This window comes from Selaginella moellendorffii, unplaced genomic scaffold, assembly GCF_000143415.4.
Source record: "Selaginella moellendorffii unplaced genomic scaffold, v1.0 SELMOscaffold_39, whole genome shotgun sequence".
Lineage (NCBI taxonomy): Eukaryota > Viridiplantae > Streptophyta > Lycopodiopsida > Selaginellales > Selaginellaceae > Selaginella > Selaginella moellendorffii.
Window position 1 is genome coordinate 742,119 of NW_003314300.1, and position 10,605 is coordinate 752,723.

Below are 10,605 nucleotides of genomic sequence, written 5' to 3' on the forward strand. Positions count from 1 at the left end.
ATTCATGAGTTGTTCTCTAGTTGAGCAGTGTACTCTCTGCTCTTATTGCACATCTCTTGGGTCCCATCAATGCTGCTTGAAGTGTAGCAGGTTCGTGAATAGCTTATGCGGTGTGAGCATGATACTGAAGAATTTTCCCTGTTGGTTTTCACATCATGGTGGCGAGCTTGGCGTGAGATCGTCCATTGAATGTGTGTTATTATCTTTTGCACAGCTGAAGTGCTGGTTCTTGCCGTGAATAGAGCGTTTTGGACGACAAGATTCCCATCGCTCAGGCAAAGACTAATTTCATTGCAAGAGTAGAATATTCGTTTGGCTTAGCTAAACTGTATTTCTCTCCAGCATGGAGGAGAATATTCTCTCGGCCCATCACCTGCCCGCTAATTCATTCATGTTCGTTTCCATACAGATCTATTTTATTGTAGTCCTTGATTCATTTATCATGGCAGAACTGAAGCTAACAATGGTGTCGAAAGAGTCTCAAGAATAGATCCAGGTAATTTTCTTGTTCCCAGAGGGATTCCATCATATCTCCAACGCTCTTGCCAGATATTTCCTAAACGCTTTGAACAAAAGTAAAAAAAGCAAAACTCGCTGTGGTCCCAGAGGTTCAAGTAAGGCGAGAAACAAATCTTACCTCACCGAAACAAATTCGCTAGGCACTCTCAGAGGATTCGAGATATAGACTAGAGATTCCGTGATCTTTCTCCCGAAGAATAGAAACCATTTCATTCGAGTAAGACTCCTAAAAATTTATCCAACTTAGAGCTTAGAATTTGGAGATGGCTGCGCGTACGTGAGCCCTCAACTTCCACAAATTACAACGTCCACTCCACTTTGGGAAGATGCTAGGGAGTGCAATGGGAAGGCCGAACCTAGGCCATTGATGATTACCAATAGACCCGTGCTCTCATTCATATCTTTCAGTCAAAAACCTAGTCAAAAGAAAAGTGGCATAATCGCTCGGATCTAGCTTGGTTAGCTGCCCCACTCGCTTTGCTATCCTGCCCAATCGAGGAGGAGCTTCCAGGCCTGCCGCTAGATCCTCAGCGTCGCCAGCTCCAATCGGCTCGTCAGCAGGATCGCGCAGTAGTGCTCCACAGACGATCCCCTCGAAGTCGTCCCGCGACCACAAGGTTAAGAGCCTTGCGCTCTATCAATGGTCAGATTATCTTGAAGAAAATAATCATCGACATAGAAGGTTGTCGAGCTTTTCTCTTTTTTACATGTAGAGTATGTATCGGAGGCCATTTATGATCTCCAGAAGCTTGCGGGACTTGCGATTGACAAAGACAAAAGCTGAACAGAATGTGCTGGGCCGGAAGCGCTGCCCTCTCTCCCGCTTGATGAGTGAAATCCCCACCTGACCATGAATGTGAAGACCGTGATCAGTGCCTTGGTGGCCAGTATCTCCATTTTGTCATGATCATGGTGTTGCTGCTGCTGCTGATCCATTATCATGCGGATGTGACCATCCATAGATATAAGAGGGTCAAAGAACTGTGCCAAGTTAGACTACTTCTTTATTTTATCAAAGTAAAAAATTTTGCCGGTCAAAGCTTTCTCTTTTGTTCACTTTCAATCCAAAACCGAGAGGAATGTTTTGTAAGGCATTACTACTTATTAGAGGGTATATTTAATATTTTTATATGTATACATAAAAGTTATTTTATCCCTATTTATCCCTTAATGTTCTAAGGATTTATGATTATATAAATTTCATTCCATGATCACATAACTTCACAAATTGATATTTGCCCATTCATTATTTCTAGTTACACCATGATATAACGGCATTAAAAAATTTAATTATATACATGGTTGTTGACCTATGATCATCAAGATCCCCAACTAAATTGGTGAAGATCCGTACATGGTTCCTCTCTATCCAACTTGTGGTAAAATTCTTGATGGAAGAATGAACAGGAAAATTCTATTCCTTGAACACTTGTTATACATGGACTTATATATGCCTTCCTCTCCTGGATTTTGCTGCTGATTCTAGCTGTGTGCTCTTAGACTTGGAATCTTAGTTGTCTTATCAGCATTGTTTTGTTTTTGTTGGGACAAAGTTCCTGTGAAGAACAAAGTTAACAGACATTGCTTCTTTGTTTTAAGATTTGTAGAGCAGGTCTCCAAAAATTCTCGCTAGTTTAGACCAGCAAGGGGTTGGAAGTAGTTTTAAATATGGTGGAATAATGACGTGGCTGCTTATAGTTGACGTGGCCCAACCATGTCAGTAAACGCCTGACCTGTCTTTTAATTTAAACAAGTTGGCGCACGTAAGAGATTCGATAGAACCACATGACCAGCACCGCAGCTCCGCTCTATCTCCATGACACGCTCCGCCACCGCCACGCCCCGCCGAGCATCGTTCTGGACCTGGCATCCTCCCAGCACCATCATCCACTGGAAGCCACCACCGCCACCACCGCCACCACCGCCGCTACTACTCTCCGAGAGCTCCTCCGCGATGCTCAATCGCCCCGAGCGACTAAAGAGATCAACCAAGCACCCCTGGTGCTCCGGTCCCGCTGGAACTCCATAGTCGATCGCCATGGACGAGAAGTAAAAGACAGCGCTCGCCGCCTGGCCCGAGTGGCTGCACGCCGAGAGGATGCTCACGAAAGTTATCCCGTCCGGAGCGATCCCTTGCAGCTGCATCTCGAGGAACAGCTCCAGCGCCTGCCCAGCGGTGGCGTTGCGAGCGTACGCTGCGATGATCGAGTTCCAGGATACCACGTCCCGGCGTGAGATGTCCTGGAACACTTGGTCGGCCTGGTTGAGGTTGCCGACCTTCGCGTAGAGGTTGATGAAGCCGTGCTTGATAACGTCGTCTCGGAAAACCTGCGCCTGGACTGCCAGTGCTTGGATCGCCTTGCAGCTCTGAGCACTGGAGATAATCGAGCCGGAGGAGTTCGAAGATGCAGCAGTGAGGAAGCTGACGAAGCTAATCTTGTTGGGACGAAAGCCTTCCAGCTGCATCCGGTGGAAGATCTCGAGCACCTCGTCACCTTTCTCGGCTGCCACCATGAGAGCGTTCCAGGAGATCACGTCCCTCACGGCCATTGAGTTGAAAGCCTGTTGAGCAGCCACGAAGTCTCCACACCTCCCGTGCATTGTGATGACAGCATTTCCGAGAAGAAGATCTGCTTCTGACTCGTGTGATCCCAGTGACGTTGTCTCCAGGATGCAACTTAGAACAAGGTTTGCATCCCTCGGCGAAGAGCAGGCGTTGAGCACCGAAACGAACGTGGCCTTGCTCGGCTTCATCCCTTCTAGCTGCATCATCCGGAACAAGTTGAGAGCTTCTCCAAACTCGTTGTGCTGGATACACGCGGTGATAATCGCGTTCATTGCCACGAGGTCCTTCTCGGCCACCGTGTTGAAAGCCCGAAAAGCGTCTTCTACACTTCCACACCTTCCATACATGCTGATCACTGCAGTACCCAGCACTGTGCCTGATTCCCAGCCACTTCCAACCACCTGTTTGTGAACCTTCCTCCCGAACTTTAGATCCTGCGGACTCTCGCAGGCGTTAAGGATGCTCGCAAGTGTTATTTCATCCGCCTGAAACCCCTCCAGCTGCGTCGAGTGAAGAGAACGCAATGACTTCTCAGCCATCCCACTGTCTGCGAACGCTGCAACAAGTGCGTTCCACGACACGAATGTTTCCTCTCCGGCCCGAAAAACTGCTTGAGCATCTTCGACAGCTCCACATTTCCCGTACATCCGGATGATTGAAGCACGAACAAGCTCATCCTCCAAGTGTCCACAGCAGTCGCAAATCCAGCAGTGGATAGCGCGTCCAAGCTGTAGCAAGCCACCTTTAGCGCATAGATTCAAAATTAAAACTAAAGTCATACTGTTTGGTTTGCCACCGTTGAGCTGCATCTCTTGAAATCTCTGGATGGCTACTCCAACTTGTCCGCGCTCTATAAGCGCTCCCAGCAACGTGTTCCAACTAGAAACATCCCGCTGGGAAATATTCGGACAGCTTTTGGCAGCGTCGTCCAGAAATCCGCAGCTCGCGAACATCCGAAACAAGCAGCCTTCTACTTCCGGATTCACATGAAGCCCAACGGCTTGCACGAGTTCATGAATGTTGTTGAGATGCGGAAGTCCTTTTCCCTGCTTCGAAAAAGAAAAGCTGTTTAGGACCGAAATGAACGTAACCCTGTCTGGAGCCATACCCTGGAGTTGCATTTGGTAGAAGAGTAGTATGGCCTCGTTATGCTGTCCGGATTCAGCACAGGCTGCTATCATTGAGTTCCACGAAACAGCGTCTTCATATGGTACAAGCTGACCAAATATATCACGAGCAGTTTTCAAGTCCCTGCAGCTCCCATACATATCAATTAGTGCATTTCGGACTACGAGATCAAGTTCAAAACCAGACGAAGAAATAAAGTTATGAACGAGCTTACCGGCTGGAAGAAAACTCGAGCTCTTGCATGCACCGAGAATCGTGATCAGCGCTATCTTATCCGCTGTTACGCCTTCCAGCAGCATCCCTTGGAAGACAACGAATGCCACTGAGTAGTAACCATGTTCCACCATAGCTGAAATCAGAGCACTCCAAGATGCAACCACCGGGTGAGATATACTGTCGAAGGCATCCCAGGCGGACGACAATTTTCCAGCTCTGGAAAACATCTCAACCAGAGCTGTCCCTACTGCCACGTCGGTGTCAAAGCAACACTCGCATACCAAGTCGTGAACCAGTTTAGCTCGATCACGCATCAGCGAGCCCAGAATGGTGATGAAACTGATCTTGTCAGGCCGAATTCCTTCCAGCAGCATCTTCTGGAACAGCCGAAAGGCCGTATCGGAGAATCCACACTGAGCGTAAGCAGCAACCATTGACGTCCACATGATCACGTCCCGAGTCCCACTTCCCACGGCTTCGAAAACCTTGGCAGCTTCTTCGACACCACCACACCTGCTGTACATACTCACGAGAGCATTTGCCAGCACCGAATTGGAATCCAAATCCATACCTCCCTCACTGATCCAACCATGAAGAGTTCTTCCTCGAGCTAGATCGTCACCGCAGCCGCAAGACCCGAGAGCATTCACGAACGTAAACTCGTTCGGCGAAATGCCTTCCAGCTGCATTCTCCGAAGGCAACCAAACGCTTCCTTGTGATGCCCCGCTTGGACATAAGCCGCCACCATGACTGTCCAAGTCACCACGTTTCTCGCCGCCTCGATCTCGTCGAAAACCGCGATGGCGTTGTCAAGCTCCCGGCATTTCCCATAGAAGTTGACGATGGCGGTTGCCACGGCGGTGTCAGCTGAAAGGCCACACTCGTCACTGTAACCACGAACTCTTTTACCTTCTTCCAAAGCCCCGCCCTTGGTGCAAGCGTTGAAGACCGTGAGAAGCGTGATCTTGTCGATCGAAACCCCCGACTGGAGCATGGATTGGAAAGTCCGGAAGGATTCGTCAAACTGGCCGTGATGAGAGAATGCCGCCACCATCGCCGTCCATAGAGCAACGTCGTCGCTGGAAGAACAAAGCTCTTGGAAAGCCGACCGTGCTTCGATCAAGCTCCCACACTTGAGATACATCTCGACGATGTCACGCCTGAGCCGCCGAGAATCCACACTGCTGTGCGCTATAAGAGCATGGATTTTCCTGCCTTCCACCAGAGCCCTGTCGCTGCCGCATCGCCGGAGCAGGCGAGAGTAGTCGAAAGACACCGCCTCTAGAGATTTCCCTCCATCCGGCCAAGGATTGATGTTCTTGGCATCCGATACCGCCAGCATTTCTCATCGGCGCCTCGATTCCAGCCAGAACGGCACCGGTTTCTAGAAAATCTCTGATTCCATACCTTGCCGGCAGGAAATCCTTGCGAAATATCGTAGCGCCAAGGCCGCCATGCGCCGCGGAGGCAAGGCGCCAAATCCCCAAAACCCTAAACACACTGTTCTTGTTCTAGTTCTTTTCACGGCTCTGCGCAAGATAGATCAAACAAAAACTGGCATTGATCTATCATCTATCTACACAGCTCCACTCCACGATCTCGCGCTCTCACTGCTCGTGGCTCTTGATCTCCTCCATCTGGTCGGCGGGAGCGCCGGATTTCTGCGATCCAGTGAGCCGCGCGAGCGCCACAAACGTGTATCCCCCGAGGAGATTATTCACAGTCCTGGTCGCGAGCACCGATGCCTTGAACAGCACCGGGGGTAGCATCCCCGCGAGGCCGAATTCCAATCCATTCACGGCCTGGTACCTGAGATTGCTGCTCAATCCCATGTGTGCCGCCCACGTCGCGGCGTTGAGCACCGTCGGCGGCGCCTTGTTCTGGGGCTGGAAGCTCGGATCCATCCTCTTCCTCGCGGCGAGCAGCAGCGACGACAGCGCGGTTCCAACCAGCCCCGCCGCGAATCCCACCGCGGCAAACACCGCGCCTTTGTAGAGGAACGTCCCAGCCCTGGCGGCGAGCGAGAAATTGCCCGACTCGAACATATGCCCGGGAGGGCACGAGGAGAAGATCCCTGGCAGAGCGCCGCCGCCGCTGCTCGATCCAGTCGGCGCGAGGAGATACATGAGCGTGAAATTCAGCAGCGATCCCACCACCATGGTCGAGAACACGAAATCCAGCTCGTTGAGCCCGAAATTCGGCCTGGAAGCCATGTCCCCGAGCACATTCGCGCCCACGCCGACGATCTCCTCCATCGCCACCTTGAACGGGAACTGAGGATCGGCCGTCACGCGATCCTCCCACCCCTGCAAGAACGCGCCGAATATTCCACCGCGGCGGCGCCCCGGCGGCGATGGTCCGCCACCGCCGCCGCCGCCGCCGCCACCTCGCCGCCCATTCTGGCCGGCGCCGCCGCCTCCTCCGCTCTCCACGTAGGGCTCCTCCCGGAACGTGAAGAGAGACACGGGGCCCCGGAATCGCGAGCCTGATCGCGCGCCATCGCTGGAGGAGGAGTTGGATCCCGCGTCGCTCGTCGATCGGCAGTGGATGTAGCGCTGGCGCTGGATCAAAGCGGGGGATCTTGGGCCGCATCCGAAATGCGGGTCGCGGCGATTCTCGCGGCCAGTGGCAGCGGCGGCGACGGCGGCAGTGGCAGCAGCCGCCATTTGGATTGGATCTTCGCTAAGAAATGTGAGACAAAGAAGAGAGAAATCCCTGCGATGATCTAATCGCGCTACCTCCAATAGAGACCCTTCTCTCCCTTTTAGGGCTTTAAGAGTATAGCATTTTGGTAGTGGGGCATCCATTTGCTCCTTGTCGCTATCTCTTCAACACTACTATTCCTCACGCAAAGCTTTAATAGAAGAAGGAAGACGAGGAGGATTTGGAGTTCTTGGCCAAGGTTTGTTCTAGCACGATTCTTTCGTTTGGGTCAAGCTTGTGTTCTTTGATCGTAGATTCGTGAGATTTTTTTATTCCAAGATCCACACACAATGCAGTCGCTCCAAGACCGAGCGTCGGAGTTGAGTGGAGTGAGTCAAGACGATGCATTCGAGATTGATGAGATCAATCTCTACAAGAAGCTGGGACACGAGACCTTCGTCAAGCTCTCCACGAATTTTTACAACAGGTGAGTGTCCTAAAATCTTCCTAGAGGTTTAGTTCTTTCAAGACGAGAGATAGAGTGATAGTGTGCGATGAGCTCACGACTAGTTTTCTTGTCGTGAGATCAATTGCTTTTAGGATGGAAAGTTCCTGCTAGTGGATTAAAGAGTTTTACTTTGGACACACAATGTTCTTGGGGAGTCCTAGCGAAAAGTCATAGTTATAGAGCATTTAGAGCACACCAAGTTCTTAGCTAAGAGCTCTTAGATATGATTGATGACAAGAGGAAGTTCCTCTTTGACAATTTTGGTGGTGGATCCACAGGGTCTACGCCGATGACGAAGAGTGGTTCCGCTCGATCTTTGCGAATTCCTCCAAGGACGCCGCCATCCAGAACCAGTACGAGTTTTTCATCCAGAGAATGGGAGGCCCTCCATTATATTCTCGTCGCAAAGGTATGCAATGCGTTCTTTTTCCTCCTTTTTTCTCGTTTATTTCTTCTTCTCCTGAGTCGTTCTCTTGTTCTTTCCTTCTCCGCTTCCTCTCTTTCTTTCGTCTTCCTTGACTTTTCCATCGTTCTCATTTTGTTTTAGCATTTCTCATTTGAGTTTTTAAAATTTTCTCACGACCAAACTTACAGGACATCCTGCTTTGATCGGACGCCATGGACCGTATCCAGTGACCGAGCGAGCAGCGGAAAGATGGATCGAGCATATGGTCGCAGCTCTCGACAGCGTGGAAGAAATCGATGCGGATTCAAAGAAACGAATGCTCAAGTTTTTCCGGTAAAACAATCTTCGTAGGTAGACCAAAGTATGTGATCCTTGTGTTTTTTTTTCTTCCAGGCACACCGCATTTTTTCTCGTGGCTGGCAAAGAGATGATGGCTAATCGCCGAGGATAAAGAACAGGTTTTTTTTATAAACTCTGGACTAACGAGCCATTGTTTCACACCTGGTCTTCTCTACAGTAGAACACCGGGAATCAATGAAGTAGTTATTTACTCGACAAACGACAGGGAAGGTCGTGCCACTCGCGGATTCAACTTCAGAGGAACTTGCATTGAGGACAGAGAAAGAGGGGCTCGCAGCGACAGTGTTTTCGCGATCGTTCAACCAGCATGGTGATCGACGAGCTCAAAGTTTCTTGCAGGAGGCCTCATATTGTAGCGGTGGCTTACCTCTCGCAGGGTCACATTAATCCTCTCATTCACTTCTGCCTCAAGCTCGCTCACCACGGGATCCTGGTAACGTTCGTGACGATCCACGTCGACGGGTTTCTGGGAGTGGGGCAAAGGAAAGATCCAGAGGTCCCAGAGCACTGGAAGAACAACTTTAACTTCGAGCGCCTCGAGCTGGAGCTCCCGAAAGAGGGTGTGATGTCCCCGGGTGGATTTGCTAAGATCTTCGCGATGATCGAAGAGCTCGGAGGCCCTTTCGAGGAGCTGCTGTCAAAGCTCCACTCTCGAGAAGAGATACCAAAGGTAAGTTGTATCGTTTCCGACTGTATGCTCGTGTTCACTCAGGTAGTCGCCAAAAAACTCGGCATTCCGAGAGCTGGATTTTGGACGACTTCGCTGGCTTCTCTCACGGTCGATTATCATGTTCCACTTCTCCTGGAGAATGGTGATATTCCAGTCACTGGTAAGAACATTAGTGGACTTGCTCGACAATCTCCTAGCTTCGTCTTCTTCCAGGAGAGAACTGGGAGAAGATCATAACTTATGTCCCGGGACTGGCTCCTCTTCCGGCTTGGTCACTTCCGATCATGTACCACGAAGGGAATATCATGACCACCACGGATCCTGGATACAAGCGGAAGATCGCAAGGTGCGTGATCTTGAGAGACGATGCTTGGATCATAGCAAATTCTTTCGAGGAACTCGAGCCGGCAGGATTCCAGGCACTCCGGAAGGCCATGAACCAGCGGTGCATCGGCGTGGGGCCATTGCTCCCCGACGGGTTCTTCGGCGAAAGAGGAGATTATGACGAGCATCGCAAGGTGGTGGCTCCAGGTGTCGCAAGTTTCTGGAAACAAGACACCACTTGCCTTAAGTGGCTCGCTGGGAAAGCTCCAAACTCGGTACTGTACATCTCGTTTGGAAGTGTCATCAAGCTCACACTTCCAGAGTTTGAGGAACTCTCTAGAGGCCTGGAATCGTCCAAGCAGGTACTCCTGTCAAATCTCCATTTTGTCCAGAAAAAACGCAATTTTGCATCGATTTTGTGCAGGCTTTTCTATGGGCTTTTCGTCCAGGATGTGTGGAAGGACTCGAGATCGAGGAATTGGAATCGTTCAAGGAGAGAACGAGCTCGACCGGACTGGTCATAAGCTGGGCTCCTCAAGTGGAAGTTTTGTCGCACGAATCCACAGGTGGATTCTTGACGCACTGTGGATGGAACTCAGTCTTGGAGGGGATTTGCGGAGGCGTTCCAATGCTGGGATGGCCAAGACAAGCCGAACAAAACATAAACTGCGAGCTCTTCGTGGGGATGGGAATCGGGTTGAGGCTAGTGGAAGCAAACCAGAGTGGCCGCTATCAGGCTTGTCCAACGAGCGACGTGATTGCTTCCAAGGTCTCGAGAGTTCTTGGTGATGAAGGACTGAGGAAAAGAGCAGGGGAGCTTCGAGATTCTGCCAGGAGAGCCGTGAAAAACCAAAGCGGTTCTACTACGACACATGTGGAAGGCTTCGTGAGATACCTGTACGGAGAGTCTCTTTCGTAATGTCTTTCTACATTGATAATATTTTTCTAACAACTAAGTAAATAAAACTTGGATTATATTTATTTAGCATTTGAAATGCAATTTATAAGCATATTGTTCCAAGATGCCAACTGTCCCCAAGATAAAACATCTATCATTCACATGCCTCTTGGCTTTAAAAAACTAGTCTATGTTATAAAATTTAATATATTTAATTAGCTTTTATTAAAAAATTAAAATAATACCTTTTATGGTTGAATTAGGATTTAAAGACTAGTAGTTAAATAGTGTATTGGAAATGGTTGTTAAACAGAAAATTTTGATGTGCATTACTAAGTGATTTAAATATATATAAAAAAAGGTTTT

The 10,605-nt window shown here is 49.7% G+C and overlaps 4 protein-coding genes across 8 annotated transcripts; 2 read left to right on the top strand and 2 right to left on the bottom strand.

Annotated features, from left to right (window-relative positions):
- Positions 1–2,090: 2,090 nt before the first annotated feature.
- Positions 2,091–5,832, bottom strand: LOC9659549 (putative pentatricopeptide repeat-containing protein At3g13770, mitochondrial). Of its 2 annotated transcripts, XR_002993390.1 has the most exons (4): positions 4,428–5,832; positions 4,194–4,336; positions 3,867–4,131; positions 3,729–3,813 (listed from the first exon to the last, which is right to left on the bottom strand). XR_002993390.1 is itself a non-coding variant. In XM_024683956.1 (3 exons), the coding sequence occupies exon 3, from the start codon at positions 3,730–3,732 to the stop codon at positions 2,260–2,262; it is 1,473 nt and encodes a 490-aa protein (XP_024539724.1). In that variant the 5' UTR covers positions 3,733–3,813; positions 3,867–4,131; positions 4,194–4,421; the 3' UTR covers positions 2,091–2,259. The 2 variants fall into 2 exon arrangements, 1 of the variants encoding a protein (XP_024539724.1); XM_024683956.1 differs by lacking the exon at positions 4,428–5,832 and having other exon boundaries at positions 2,091–3,813; positions 4,194–4,421.
- Positions 5,833–5,971: 139 nt separating this feature from the next.
- On the bottom strand, positions 5,972–7,238 carry LOC9659824 (protein RETICULATA-RELATED 2, chloroplastic). The gene has a single exon (XM_002979005.2). It carries the CDS (start codon positions 7,235–7,237, stop codon positions 6,038–6,040), a length of 1,200 nt encoding a protein of 399 aa, XP_002979051.2. The 5' UTR covers position 7,238; the 3' UTR covers positions 5,972–6,037.
- Positions 7,239–7,273: 35 nt separating this feature from the next.
- LOC9659825 (two-on-two hemoglobin-3) lies at positions 7,274–8,546 on the top strand. 3 transcript variants are annotated; one of them, XM_002978879.2, is made up of 6 exons: positions 7,274–7,332; positions 7,388–7,560; positions 7,860–7,990; positions 8,176–8,320; positions 8,381–8,445; positions 8,505–8,546. In XM_002978879.2, exons 2-5 carry the CDS (start codon positions 7,424–7,426, stop codon positions 8,436–8,438), a joined length of 471 nt encoding a protein of 156 aa, XP_002978925.1. In that variant the 5' UTR covers positions 7,274–7,332; positions 7,388–7,423; the 3' UTR covers positions 8,439–8,445; positions 8,505–8,546. The 3 variants fall into 3 exon arrangements, with proteins under 3 accessions (XP_002978925.1, XP_024539726.1, XP_024539725.1); XM_024683958.1 differs by having other exon boundaries at positions 8,508–8,546; XM_024683957.1 differs by having other exon boundaries at positions 8,381–8,546.
- LOC9659550 (7-deoxyloganetin glucosyltransferase) lies at positions 8,505–10,329 on the top strand. 2 transcript variants are annotated; one of them, XM_024683955.1, is made up of 4 exons: positions 8,614–8,657; positions 8,724–9,177; positions 9,231–9,703; positions 9,766–10,329. In XM_024683955.1, exons 1-4 carry the CDS (start codon positions 8,655–8,657, stop codon positions 10,258–10,260), a joined length of 1,425 nt encoding a protein of 474 aa, XP_024539723.1. In that variant the 5' UTR covers positions 8,614–8,654; the 3' UTR covers positions 10,261–10,329. The 2 variants fall into 2 exon arrangements, with proteins under 2 accessions (XP_024539722.1, XP_024539723.1); XM_024683954.1 differs by having other exon boundaries at positions 8,505–9,177.
- The last annotated feature ends 276 nt before the right edge of the window (positions 10,330–10,605 follow it).

Excerpts from the sequence above, each read along its gene's own strand:
- LOC9659549 (XM_024683956.1), bottom strand. The coding sequence starts at position 3,732 with ATGTACGGGAAATGTGGAGCTGTCGAAGATGCTCAAGCAGTTTTTCGG.
- LOC9659824 (XM_002979005.2), bottom strand. The coding sequence starts at position 7,237 with ATGGATGCCCCACTACCAAAATGCTATACTCTTAAAGCCCTAAAAGGG.
- LOC9659825 (XM_024683957.1), top strand. The coding sequence starts at position 7,424 with ATGCAGTCGCTCCAAGACCGAGCGTCGGAGTTGAGTGGAGTGAGTCAA. Across the intron at positions 7,991-8,175 it reads ATTATATTCTCGTCGCAAAG|GACATCCTGCTTTGATCGGA; the intron begins GTATGCAATGCG and ends CCAAACTTACAG. Across the intron at positions 8,321-8,380 it reads CGAATGCTCAAGTTTTTCCG|GCACACCGCATTTTTTCTCG; the intron begins GTAAAACAATCT and ends TTTTTCTTCCAG.
- LOC9659550 (XM_024683954.1), top strand. The coding sequence starts at position 8,655 with ATGGTGATCGACGAGCTCAAAGTTTCTTGCAGGAGGCCTCATATTGTA. Across the intron at positions 9,178-9,230 it reads TGGTGATATTCCAGTCACTG|GAGAGAACTGGGAGAAGATC; the intron begins GTAAGAACATTA and ends GTCTTCTTCCAG. Across the intron at positions 9,704-9,765 it reads GCCTGGAATCGTCCAAGCAG|GCTTTTCTATGGGCTTTTCG; the intron begins GTACTCCTGTCA and ends GATTTTGTGCAG.